The sequence below is a fragment of the Plectrocnemia conspersa genome, unplaced genomic scaffold (genome assembly GCF_051122295.1).
Source record: "Plectrocnemia conspersa isolate PC_06_02 unplaced genomic scaffold, ASM5112229v1 ptg000008l, whole genome shotgun sequence".
NCBI classification, from domain to species: Eukaryota; Metazoa; Arthropoda; class Insecta; order Trichoptera; family Polycentropodidae; genus Plectrocnemia; species Plectrocnemia conspersa.
Genome location: NW_028277172.1, coordinates 11,607,501 through 11,620,906, shown reverse-complemented (window position 1 = coordinate 11,620,906; position 13,406 = coordinate 11,607,501). Strand labels below are relative to the sequence as shown.

General features: G+C 31.9%; 2 protein-coding genes across 3 annotated transcripts in view; both read right to left on the bottom strand.

Annotated features, from left to right (window-relative positions):
• LOC148232995 (membralin) overlaps positions 1-13,406 on the bottom strand; it is a 265,537-nt gene that overhangs the window by 113,921 nt on the left and 138,210 nt on the right. For both annotated transcript variants that reach the window (XM_088191026.1, XM_088191027.1), the window contains exon 9: positions 5,979-6,111. In XM_088191026.1, coding sequence (XP_088047152.1) covers positions 5,979-6,111 — 133 coding nt within the window. The remainder of the gene's footprint in view (positions 1-5,978; positions 6,112-13,406) is intronic.
• The window catches only part of Adss (adenylosuccinate synthetase), a 397,806-nt gene that overhangs the window by 382,538 nt on the left and 1,862 nt on the right, over positions 1-13,406 (bottom strand). The window lies entirely within an intron of this gene.

Sequence of the window (13,406 nt, the reverse complement as noted above, 5' to 3'; positions counted from 1 at the left end):
CAACTCAATCAACGCAATGACTACCGCAGTGTAAGTTGCATACAAAGGCAATGTTTTTCATTATAGCTTTAAGTTAAATTCTTGATGATATATTATGATCTTTGAAAGCATAACTTGACTCCTAAATCCATCAAGTATTCGATAATATTAGCTAAGGGTAGGTTATTTCGTTAAAAAATAATTAAATTGCTCTTTTGAGTGCAAAAAATACCATGAATTGCTGTATTGTAGGGCATGTTAGAATATTCAGCTTCCATTTCTTATACAAAATGACATAACTGGTTCAATAAGACGTAGTATATTGAGATATATCCCACAGAGTAACTGCTAGTGAATAATACAATTAATAATTAGAGACATTTTCACAATCATGTTTTTTCCAATTAAGCCTTAAACCGTTTTGCAAATATTTTTACCACCATCGGATGTTACACACATTAGTCGATTTTATTTCAGATTGTACTTTGTGGATTTTTGATGAAAACCAATTCTTCAGTAACGGCAAATATAGCATTGACTCATTGAATAAACAGCAGCAACTAAATGGTTTTTAAAGGTTTATAATTTCCATTTTCAATTCAATATGGGGCAAAGCAGTAACTCACTTATTAGCTAACTGTTTGAATAAGCCTTTCTGTTACTATTTTTATCTAATCTTTAATTATACAAAATAGTATCTATTTCGCAAAGTGCACTTACTATAATTTGACATAATGCGCCTTAAAAAAAATCTGAATTTATAATAAGGGCAGCGAGTCAAATTTTGGATCCACTGTGAGAAGCTATTAAATTGGCTATTGATGTTACTCACAATGTGCTCAGCCTTTTTAACAACTGTACTTTTTAACAAATCAGGCTGCAATAAACATACATGACTTAATTGATTTATAATCGGTACATGGCTTTATTTTATTAGTTAATAAATAAGCTACTCGTGAACTGAAATTAGTTTTAACTTCATTATATTCCACAAGTAAAAATGTAAAATCTGTTCCTAGTTCGCAGGCGGAATTAAAATATGCAGCGGGCCGTAGTTTTCCGATTTGTTATAGACAATATAGTCTGATATAAATCATTAGCTTTATTTTTAATAAGCAATCCTTTCTTTTTAGACCAGATTTTACTTTGTAATTTATTCCCCAATAAAGACTTATCAGACGTGTAACGTATCGTTAAAATCAGGTAATAAATGTGGAATAAATACTAATAAAATATTTGAGGATAGATCAAGTGCCCATTTGACTTATTCGGAAGAATTCTCAGAAGCATATTGTTATATATTTGTGCGTTTACTTTAAGTACATTGATACAATGTTTTTTTACTTTGGAAGAAAGTGCCGCATGATTATAAATTATTAAAAGTTTTCTTTTAAATTTCGAACATATATTACACTGTTTAGAATATTACCGTAAGTATAGCAAAGTATATTGTATTTCTGGTGTTTGCGTGACCTTTCTCCATATTTTAAACATCTTCGAAATACCACGGGTTTAATTTTTATCGGATAAAATTTAAAATAGGTGCTATAATCAAAATAATATGAATGCAATTATGGTGGCAATCTTTTGAGTATAATACTAGGTAGATATATGTACATATAAATTCGATAAATATTAAAAAAATACTATACTGTATTATTTTAATTTTATTTATTATTAAAGTATATATTGTATCTAAATAATATTTTCTAAAGAAGTTGCGGAAAAGCTCATAAATAAATAGGTGAAATAAATTAATATTTAAATTGTGTTACGTCGGATACAGCTAGTGATAGGCGATGATCGAAACCGTTATGCAAATGCTATAACAGCATTATATAATTTAACGAGAACGAATTCGGTTACAAAAAAAAGAGCAATTTTGACGGTTGAACGGTAATTTTGTTGTTCGAGAAGGGGTTGTAAAAAATACAAACCGCCGGCGGTGGAGTGCGATGTTTCAGCCGTGAATTCATAATGAAAATCCCAAGAAAATCGGCCAGGTGCGGCCGCTGATGGATCGCCGTAACTTTTCGGAACCACTGGCGGCCGAATCGAATTATTAAAAAAGTACACAACGCGAGTATCGAGTGAAGGTATATAGTGTGTGTGCTTGTATGTATCGAGAGAAACCCGCGCAGGAAACAACGGTGAAAACTCCGCTTTGTGCGAAGAAGCCGAAGTGGGAACACAATAAGGTTCGGAAGTAGCGGGTTCGGTTCGGTTACCGGAAGCAAAAGAACAACCGAGGCGAAAGTGAACCTAAAATAATAAAGCCTCAGCCGGGTGCATACGTAGGTATATAATAAAGCACAATATCGAACGGAGAAGCCGCAAACTTCATAATAATTTGCATTCATAAAAAAAAACAAATAAACAGGAAAACTCGTTTTTTTATGATTAAATCAATTTGCTTCGCTCTAGCATACAACGCAGCCACTCTACGTCTTCGCCAGCAATGAGTTGTTTATGCTAGTTTAGCGTAATTGATTTTCTTATATTTTTAAACACGATTAATTATATCAAGTCAGCAGTTTGCTTTAAATAAAGTGTCAGTTACACAAAGCATGCTTGAAATTTGTTCGAGCAACAAAAACTGAGCTTAGCTTTAATACGAAACATATTTTTTTTTAATTGCGGTGTGCAAGCCTTGACGATCTGTTTGAGTAAAGTAGCAGTTTTGAAAATAAAATCTTGTATTCTGTATTATATTCTTAAATATTCTCGATTAAGTCTGTACTTATGCATCTATTGCAACTTCATACGAAAAATAACAATAAGTTTGAATTTGTATTGGAAAAAGGAGAACAAGCAAAAGTAAAGCTCTATAAGATTCTCGCCGAAGGGTAGAATCGCTATAGCAGAACAAGAAGAGACGAAACGTGATGCCAAGTGAACGAACAGAATGTCGGATTCAATCTAGTCGAGAATTGTTTAGTCTATCGCCGCAGGAAGTACGAATGAAAATTCAACAAAAATAAATGGCATGTTCAAAAAGGATATATTTGATCTCTGTCGTACAAAGGGTACAACCAAGTTTAGTTTCTTAGAAATTAAAATTAAAATATGCTGTAATAAAATAGTTAAATTTAAATTTATAATAGTTTTCGGCGAAATGCGATTCGCAAAATAGTATTAATTAATATAAAACAATCAACATGAAAAACACTGCTCTAGCTCATCTTCAGCTGCGAATTACGACCAGATATAAAGTTTTAATTGTCGATTATTTCAAATGTCGTTAAATCTCAGTCAAACTTAACGATTCTTTCAGGCATAATGTGTAAATAAACTTAGATTGATTCGATGTTCACCTTAAGATAATATAATGCACATTTAAAGTAATTGAGTCATCGTGATTGTTAAACAGATACATTTAAGCAATTAAGTATTAATGTATATTGATTGAAATGTACTTTTATGTATTGTTTGTTAAAAGATATGCTTTTATGTGTTATATAATACAAAGTGATTTTTAAAAACCGTTAAAAACATTTCATAAAATAATCTGCCTGCCGTACGACATCACTAAAGCAGAGGAACAAACACGAAACAAACTGTCAGAGTTCTCGAGCATTTACGAGTAAATCCTCACAATCGGCCCCGCAGCTCAAAAGCATCAAAAGCTTCGCGAGCTTTCGCTGGCGAAATTATGAGAATTAAGTCGCTATGTGCACTCGACCTGCCACGAATGCTTATAATGGAACAACTAAAATTTATAATAAAAAAATATCACTAAAATCATTTAAAGATATGCAATGTATCCATTCAATACATGTATCTGGTTTATATTGAAGTAAAAATGTTTAAGAAACACGTTATTTATAATGTTGATAGCGTTGAATTACCCGAACCTTTGTAATTTATAAAAATATATACAAACATATATGACGTTTAGTAAAGTATCCATTGAGTGAAACAATATATGTTAGTGGTATAAATCAGTGAATAATACTTGAAATCCTTATAATCGATAATCACAAATTAGGTTTTCCTACATTTTCAAATCTTACGGATTAAAATTATGACATAAATATTGATCATTTTGGTAACAGTAAATTAGCGTATGTGGTCGCAATAGTTCTATAAAAAGTTTTAAGAAAGTGTACTTTTACGGAAGTTATTTGAGACGTTAGATTTTACAAATAATGTTAAAGTTTGCAATTTGTATACAATGGCAAATATTGAATGCAAAGTTGTGTATTAGATTGAGTTCTATAAAAAGTTCTAAAAAAGTTTTTATTAAAGTCTAATTTAACGACTTTTTTTTAATGAAGATTTTAACTGGATCAATAAAATTTGTATAAAATAGCAAATGTTCTAAGAAAGTGTTTGTCTAAATGAAACTCCCCTAAATTAGCCTTATCAAAAATGTTTAGCAGCTTTTGAAGAGGGAGATTGCTAAAATTGCAATAACCACTAAAAGGGAGTTAACCGAGAAGGTGTTTTATGAATGGAATCATAATTCGAACCTTCAAGAAATAATTAAAAAATATATAGAAAGCATGCCTAGGCAAATTCAGGCATTTTTTAAAGCAAAAGTAAGACAAACTAAATATTAGAAATATAGTCCCGAACTGCGTTGTGGACCGTTTTTTTAATTTGAATATATTTTTTTTTTCTCATCATTTTAAATTAGTATTTTTTTCAATAACTAAAGCTATTAAAAATAATAAGATGAGCAAAAAAACAACTTTCTGTCTAAAAATTATAAGTTATAGACAATTTAATTTACAAAATCCAAAATTTTGCTTGGGTCGAATAAAATGTATAACCAATTGCTGAGAGAAGTTAAGACATGAACTAGATATTTATATACAATTTAAAGTTTAAAACATCTAAACCCAACTAAAATTTTATAACAAAATTAAAATAAAATAATAAATGTATGAGAATTAAATTAAGTAATAAAACAATAAACTAATTGATAAGGTACAGGTAAAAAAATTTGCAATCCAGCCATTAAAACTGGATTTTCATAAATCCGGGACCGTAGTTGTTGGTAAAACGCCCACACACATAATAAATATCCTTATACACCTATTGATTATAGCTAACGAAGCTGGCAACCTGACACCGCGCCTATTGTGCGACCGGGCGCGGATTCGAAACATCGACTTTTAGCTGAGAAATTCTTAGCGAGCGAATAATTGGTCGGATTACAGCCCTTACGTCTGGTTCGAGTGAGCGGTATACGTTGATTAACGAACAATAGTCGATTTAATCACATATTACGGCAAAACAAAAGGAAAAGGATGATGTTACACGCATCGGTACGCACAATGTCTTAATAATGGCAAGGGGATGAAATAAAAGCACACCCGCGTCATGTACACATGAACGTGTGTATTATTATTATCAATAATAAGAGGCGAATTCCGAAAACATCACTAACGGTATAAAGTACTGAATAATATTTACTTAGATACCAATAAAGAGGTATAAAAATGAATAAAAACACGCGTACGTAATAAAACAATCTCGAGCGTAAAATTATGCGCCCGCTTTATGAATCTGTTTTTCTCGATCTTATTAGATGATTTAGGTTAAGAGTATTGCACTATAAATGCAAAATATAAAAACTGTTGCTAAATGGGTAATTATATAATCCATAAATTTGTGTATGGGTGTATTATTATAATGTATCAGCATCACATTAATCAAACACTAAAATTATTAATTCGCTTTTTCAATATAAATTTTCAAACGGATATATATAGAAGTACACTGTCAGAGCACACCCTTTTAAAACACCAAAAAACAAAATTTTAAGCCGGTTAAAACACGGTTAAATCTCCAATCAACTATGATGACGTGCACCGCTGATCAATTCCAATTTGCCGGAGCGGCGGTGCACAGCGCAATCCAAAGCTACAAATTGGATTAAGTTTCAACGCGCGGGAACTAGCTTATCGGCTGACTTTAATAACGTATGTACTGATACATGCACTGCGTATAATATTAACAGCACTTGTTTTAATTTGAAAATGATAACTCACCTCAGCCAATGTCTTCTGGTTATCGCGGTGTGACAGCAAATCGCGTCGTACTGATCGGCAATCCAAACAATCAGTATGATGTAGAAAGCGGTTGTTGTATCGTTGAAGAACTCTGACATGATTGCTTCCATGCCTGAAAATAAAAATAAAATAATGTCAGTAACATCACATATAGTTAAATATTATATAATAATATTCTGTCATGTTTTGTTTTTCATATGATATTAGGAAAAATCTAGATAAACCTAATTAATTATTATATAATAATTACTAATTCTGATCCCCCAGACACGATAGAAATTTAAAAGCTTTTTTTGACACGAGCTCTCCAGCTTCTAAGCGAGCTCGTCATACACAAATATGTTTTCGGCGATAGCAACAATGAGATGGTCAAATTAGTTTGGATTTGTACACCACTACTTTTTGTAATTTAAACAACATTTTCATGTATGTATATGCATGTAAATATTATACAGTATAATAGTGATAATTAGATATTTAATAAATAATTTATTATCATTGTTAGTTTGAAAAATCATACGACTCAATTATCCAGATGAAGTTACAAAATGCACTCGCTTCAGATAAAACTGAATCAAACAGTAATTTATCAAGGGCCATTAAGCACGCCAAAGGGACACTGTCCCGAAAGGATCGGATCAAAACCCAACAAAACACATCGCATCCATAGTTTTACGTGTGTGTGTGTGTATTGTACATGTTATACGTAGCTTTGCATTGATTGTTTCAAAGCTGGACGCGGTCAAAATTCACAATCTCATTAAACTAATTGAACCAAATGTAGACGGCAGCACCTTTGACGCAAACAATCCTATTATTGTGGTCATGGCTGGACAATGGTTCGGTTCGCTTTAAACGGTTCGATATTCGGCGGAACTTGGATAATTAGTGGAAAATGTGCATGGAGTCCAGGCCAATGCTAATTGATAAGTAGGCTGAGCTGTATTTGCATGCAAATGCATTAGTAAAGTTTGTTAATTAATACTATATGGTAAAGCCTGTTTCAAAATTTGTAGGTTGAGTTAATTTCATAACTAAATGGCAGGTTTAATATTTTTTTCTTGTGAATATTTAGCATGACAAAAGCTATATTTTTTGTATAAGTGAAATTGATCATTATAAACAACAATGTTTGCATCAAAAAAATGTCGAAACGAGTGCAATAAATTGGGTTTACTAAGGTAAAAATAAATATCAATATAAATAAATACAAGAGGATCAGGTATCACTATGCTTATGTTTAGGTAAAAGGCGTAAAACTGTATTGGATTTTAAGTGAGTATTTGCAAAAAATTTACGAATAAATAAACGTGGACAACCCTTATATGTGGCTTGGGGAAGCGGATGTATGAACTCAAATACCTGCCAAAAATCATTACTGATGAAAAATGCTTCTAACACCTTAAAAATTGAGCCAATTGCTAAAATAAATACGCTCTCTGATAAGAGTAAAATTAATTTATATGGAACAGATATGATGCAAATGAAAGTACGAAATCCAAAGAGACAAATAATCTGGGGGTGCTTCTCCTATTCCGGAATGGAAGGAATCAATTTTATCAACGTGGTGAATTATAAAAATGGTAAAAACAATTATATGAAAAACGAGTAGGCTAAAATTTGCACTGAAACTTCATAAATGTTACTGCACCTTGTCTTTAAGCTAAAATAGTCAGTAAAGATTTGTATTAACATTTAATTAGTTCAGTATAGTTGAGATTAAAAAAATATTGAAACAGAAAAATAGTCATTAATTAAACCAATATAAATGTAGGCTCAAAATTTACTTTAAACAACTTTATTCTGCACTAGTCAGTAATGGTTTTTTTTAATTTACTTGATTAATGCAGAAAGATGAGAGTAAAAACTAAGCATCCCAAAATATAAGAGAAATTGTTAAAAAAATATATTGGGCTTGAAATAAAAATCAAATGCACAACTCATCGAACAAACAAAACTTATAGAAGTGATTGCTTATCACTTAAGTACAAAAAATGACTGACTCGACGAGCATTACTTGCACTAAATATGAAGCCAGTTGTAGCACGTTTATTTAATAGTCGTATAATTATATTATTTTTTGATTTCATATTTTATTAATACTTTAAGAATATTATTCTGGATTTGACTTTTTACTCTTCGAAGGTTGTTAAATATATTATTAAATAAATAAATGTTACATTGTTGAGTCTGCCCTCATAATCGCAACTTTTATATAATGTAAGCTGCAGATTGCATCTTAAAAATATGTTAGAAATTAATTGCTACGGAGTTACCATGAATTCAGATAATCGTATTATACGATCGACATGATAACCATTTGTTAAGTATTAAGCTGCTAAATAGGATTTCAATCCCATTAGTTAATCTAGTAACAATGCATCATGTTTCACATACACTAACGCACTTCAGCTAGTTAATTTCATCTGGCTAGTAGAAATAAAGCAAATGTGAAACTACGAGAGCTGCAAAATGTAAATATTATTAGAGAACCCTCACGCAAAATTTGATTTTTAAACTATAAGCCTTGAGTCAAATTTTATTTTACCTTCGTCGGTAAATTTTGCTCGCTTTGGCTAATTTGATAAAACTGGCACGGTTCAACGCGATCAACTCATAGAACGCCTCAGGATAGGAGCCATTAAAAAAACACATGCGAATATTGGGTAATATGCTTGTGGGTAATATAAAATGTTATATCTCAAATTACATTATATATTATGTAATTTGTAATATATTTTTAATAGATTTTCTTTCTAAAAAGTTTGACTAACTTTGTCATATGAAGAAACTTCTATAAAATGTCAAATTAACCGACGATTACTGATGCACATAATATACAAGTTCGGCTCGCTTTTGTGAGCGATAATAAAGCGAGGAAGCATTTTCCGTTTAGCGCCAGTCGCTTCTGTCAACCCAGATTCCCTTTGACGCCAGATTATGACGTTCGCAAAATGTAATTACCATGTGCACGACGGCAGCGTCGGAGGTCCGATCCCCACAATGATCAATCAATAGAGCGGACAAAGCAACGTGCTAGCGAATAAGCACTTGCACAAAGCGAGCCATTATGCGCCGAATATAGCGGCATGGTGAACCTTTCAATAGAATTTCATTTCTATGTAGTAATACATATAGCATGGTTCAATTATGCCATTTATGGGGTGTATAATTATTGCGAGATTTGAACATGGTGCTTGAGAAAGAGACTAGAGAAAAACGGCGGACAATGTCTTGATCGGTATCCATTGAATGTGTAAAATATAAGGTTTCAAAAACTAGAACATTGATAATTTTTCTAAAAGAAAATTTAAACAACGGAAATTTGAGATCAAGATGTGATCAGTTTAATGATTATTATCGCTCATGAATAATAAATAGATTATTCATTCATCGGTAATGGCTTACGATAGTACCATAAAATTAAATAAAAATAAGTAATGCGATTAAAACATTGAATGAAACGAAAGGCGTAGTCGATTACGAGATTTAAAGACCCTCATTGAAAATTCACGTCGATGCACGAGCGTAAAAACGTAAATCTCGGAGAATTTCCTGAAAAACGCACAGAATTTAGGGTCGCCGACAGGCGTTGGTCGTGGATGTCTAAAAGCGATAGGTAAATCCAATAGTATTGTATTCGGCGCAAATCTCCTCTAATTCGGATTGATTTAATCAAGTCAGTACCCCGCGGTGAGAGCGAATTTAGATGCGAACCGATGCGACAAAGCCGGAGACGGATCGGTCATTCCCCGTTCCCTCGGCCATCCGGTCTAAATTCATTGATACGGATGGAAAAATCACGTGTATACATAAAAAGCGTACTACAGTATATTTTTATTTAAAAATAACAATTATTTATTAGGATAGTTTCACATACCATTTTGATAAATCTCTCTCAGCAAGAATTACTTGATGTTTCTATTAGATTAATGATCCCCCTTGTTAGCGAAAAGATGATTGTGTTAAACTACTAATTAAATACAATTATTAAAATGCAAGGTCCTGACTATATGGTGAATGCACTAAAACATCACAGCCAAGTTTCTATAGAAACGTGTAATTTGGTATTGTCAAAGTAAAACGCAACGCCCTTTATATTATGCCTCATCCTCTTGATTATTTCAGTTTTGTAAATGACCTGTACTTTGTTTTGTCAATGTTGTTAATTTTTTGAAAAATGAATATGTTTGGCTTTTCTTACAAAATGATTAAACGTTTTTAGAACCCGGTCCATTATAATTCATACATGAGGGAATATATGTAAATATTATCTATTTTTATTTTAATATAATATATAAAAAAAATATATTACTTATTAGATGCGTTGACAGCTAATTGTAATAAAAATTGTATACTGGAATATGATTCCCTTGAGTCGCGTCGACGAGCGTATTTGGGTAAATAATTTTTCAAGTTGCTGATAGGAAATATTTAACTTCGTTTATATTTTGCGAGTATTGGACAACCAGCTATCCGATAGAATTGTTTTCATCTAGGTTCTTACAATTGATGGACGCATTGTGGTTTAGTCATTATTGTATCTTAATTGATGTGTAAATTTTTTTTTACTGATTTTATTTGTAAATGATTTTAGAATGGGATTTAAAATAAGCATCAAGTTAATCTAATTTTGATGCTGCATGTGAAATTGTATTTTGATATTTTAAATACAAAAGAATGGGTTCTCGTTTTTTTTTAATAAATATATTGTTCATACTTTGATATAGATATGTTATGTGTATATAAGCTTTATATAGTAATAATATATTATATTATTAAATATGCATACATACTACATACGTAACATTATATAAAGATTGTTAGTTCAAAATTTAGTAGATTGGTAGTAGATTTTTACAACATTATTTAACAAATCAAAATCATAATTTAATTTTTAACATCATTATTAAATATAATGTATAAGCAACGAGCACATTATCGTCATTTTTATGTGCAAAATCCGCCTTTTTGTGGCACGTATTTAAACCAAGAAACATTTAGTGATCTTATACAGATCAGAAGTACTCTCTCTACTAAAAATGTAGCGAATGCTCAAAGAGGTTAAAAAATAATCGAATAAAACCGTATTAAATTAACTAGAACGCGTCTTCAAGAGCTACGGATTACTCAGAATTGTATTACAAATAATTTTATAAGATTTAAAAGCATTTTAAATAAAATATTCACCTATATAAGATCACAAATTTAGCCAGAGAGCAAAATTAATTCATTCATCACCTTACGAGATATAGACCACAATACCGATTTTTTCACTAGCTTTTTACTAATATAAGATATTTTGTTTTTCAGTCTATCCGGCAATACATAGAAAAGTAAATTAATTACAAGTCTGTTAATATTATTGTAGGTGAGTTCGCTAAAATCTGGATATCGTAGTTGTGTTCCAATCTGGTATTTGCAAGTTAAATATATCACTTATTGTAAGTTTTTCAATGTACTTTGTCTAAATATGTTGTGCCGGAATGAATAAAAATCTGCTTGCATATTTTATAGCACTACCGTTCCGGCATGTGTCAACTTCAATAATCAGGCTAAAAGTCCAGATGGGTCCTAAAGCTCGCATATCGAATAAAAGAGTGGGAGATAAATAAACAGTACGAGAATCAACGTCAGTTCAATTTGCGTAATACGAACCTAAAGGTTTATTACAGTGTCATAAATTTAAATAAAGTTAATATTAGTATAATTGTTTAATGTTTATAATTTAGTTTTTGTGGTTTTTGATAGTATTATTTCTGAGAAAAATAATTAAAAACGTTGAGGAGCGGACCCACGCAAAAATGCCTCGTTCGTGCGAGTCCTACAAAGTCGTTTGGATTTTCCTGTTTAAACATACTATACAATAAACAAATACAGACAAAAATACGGGGGGAAAGAATCCAGAATTCGCCAGGAGGGCTCTCCGCATTAATGTGTCCCGGAACCGGCACTTTACGGAATGCCCTTTATGAATCCGCTTCGTTTGAAAACGTCATGCAAATATCCCGAATTAAATTAACGGAAAAATGTCCGGACGGGCGAATGTCCCGAGCGTAAAAGACGTGCAAATGAATTGCAAAAGAGAACTGACAAAAAAAGTTTAAAATGGGAGCCGGGAGACGGGATTGGGCAGATGGGGAGTTTGATGGCACGAAAAAGGAGTAAAAATATTAAAAAGGTTGTCCCACAAAGGGGATAGTTTTCAACAAAGCACTTCCACGAAAGCTTATTCGACCGTCGGGGCTTATTTTTTCCTTTTTTCATTCGTTCGTTTACAAACGCTTCGATATGTAAAAAAGAATATTACGCGCTAATCAATGTAAACGTCGATTTTCCATTTCAAAATATAATGTCAGTTGCAGCACATTCATTTCACTCTGTTTACAATGTGATGGACGAAAAAAGCTAGCAAGTATCGAGATTACTTCTTAAGATTATTTAATACAAATTTTTTAGCACAGCTCCAACTAATCTTAGTATGCTGTTAAGGAATTGGTATCCAGATTATATATTGTATATTACTTATTTTTAAGAATCAGTTGGTAATATGCGGACACTGATATAAGTAAGATATTTGTCTCTTATTAAATATTATATATATATATATCTTTTGGAAACTTGAATTGTTTCTCAAAGCTCTATTTTGTATCTCTTGAGAGTGGACCATTTGATATTTGTCAGTACATCCCTACGCACATGCTCGTTATGCAAGGCATGTATAATATAATATATACAGTAGCGTGCAAAAAAATCACCACCTTCATATTTCGTGTACATGTAACTTATATAATATTTTTTTATTTAAAAATAAATTAAAAGCACTACACACAAAAAATAAAATAAAGATCTAGAATAAATAAAATCAATATTAAAAAGTAAAATTAATTCAATTCAATTCGTTGTATCAAATTGTATTTATTTTTACTCTAAAAAAATATTTGAATAAATACAGGTACGATCTATTATATTGTCGAATACTGATTGATACGATACAGATGGGAACCAAACGCGGGAACAGCCGGTAACAAAAGCTAGTAAATGTGTATATAAATACATTTAAATGTCGCTTATACATAAGAAGTAAAATAACGTACAAATACATCCATGCACACAAAAGACCGCCGATCAATCCCCCAGACAACAACAAATCTCTATTCGTCGGCTGTAGATAGATCAACCGAACAGAGTTAACGTTCAATTAAGACGCGAAATTCAGTAATGAACCGAGAGTGTCGCTTTAACGATCACCGGGGGTGTTTTTCACCCCAGCGCCGGTCCGGGAGTGAATATCAATGACATCGCGACGCCGATTCCCACTCGGGGTCAGTCGAAACAGTCGCTGGGGGCCCCCATCGGCCGGGATTACGTGTTGCGAATCGTTAATCCGGCTTTAACGGCCGACGA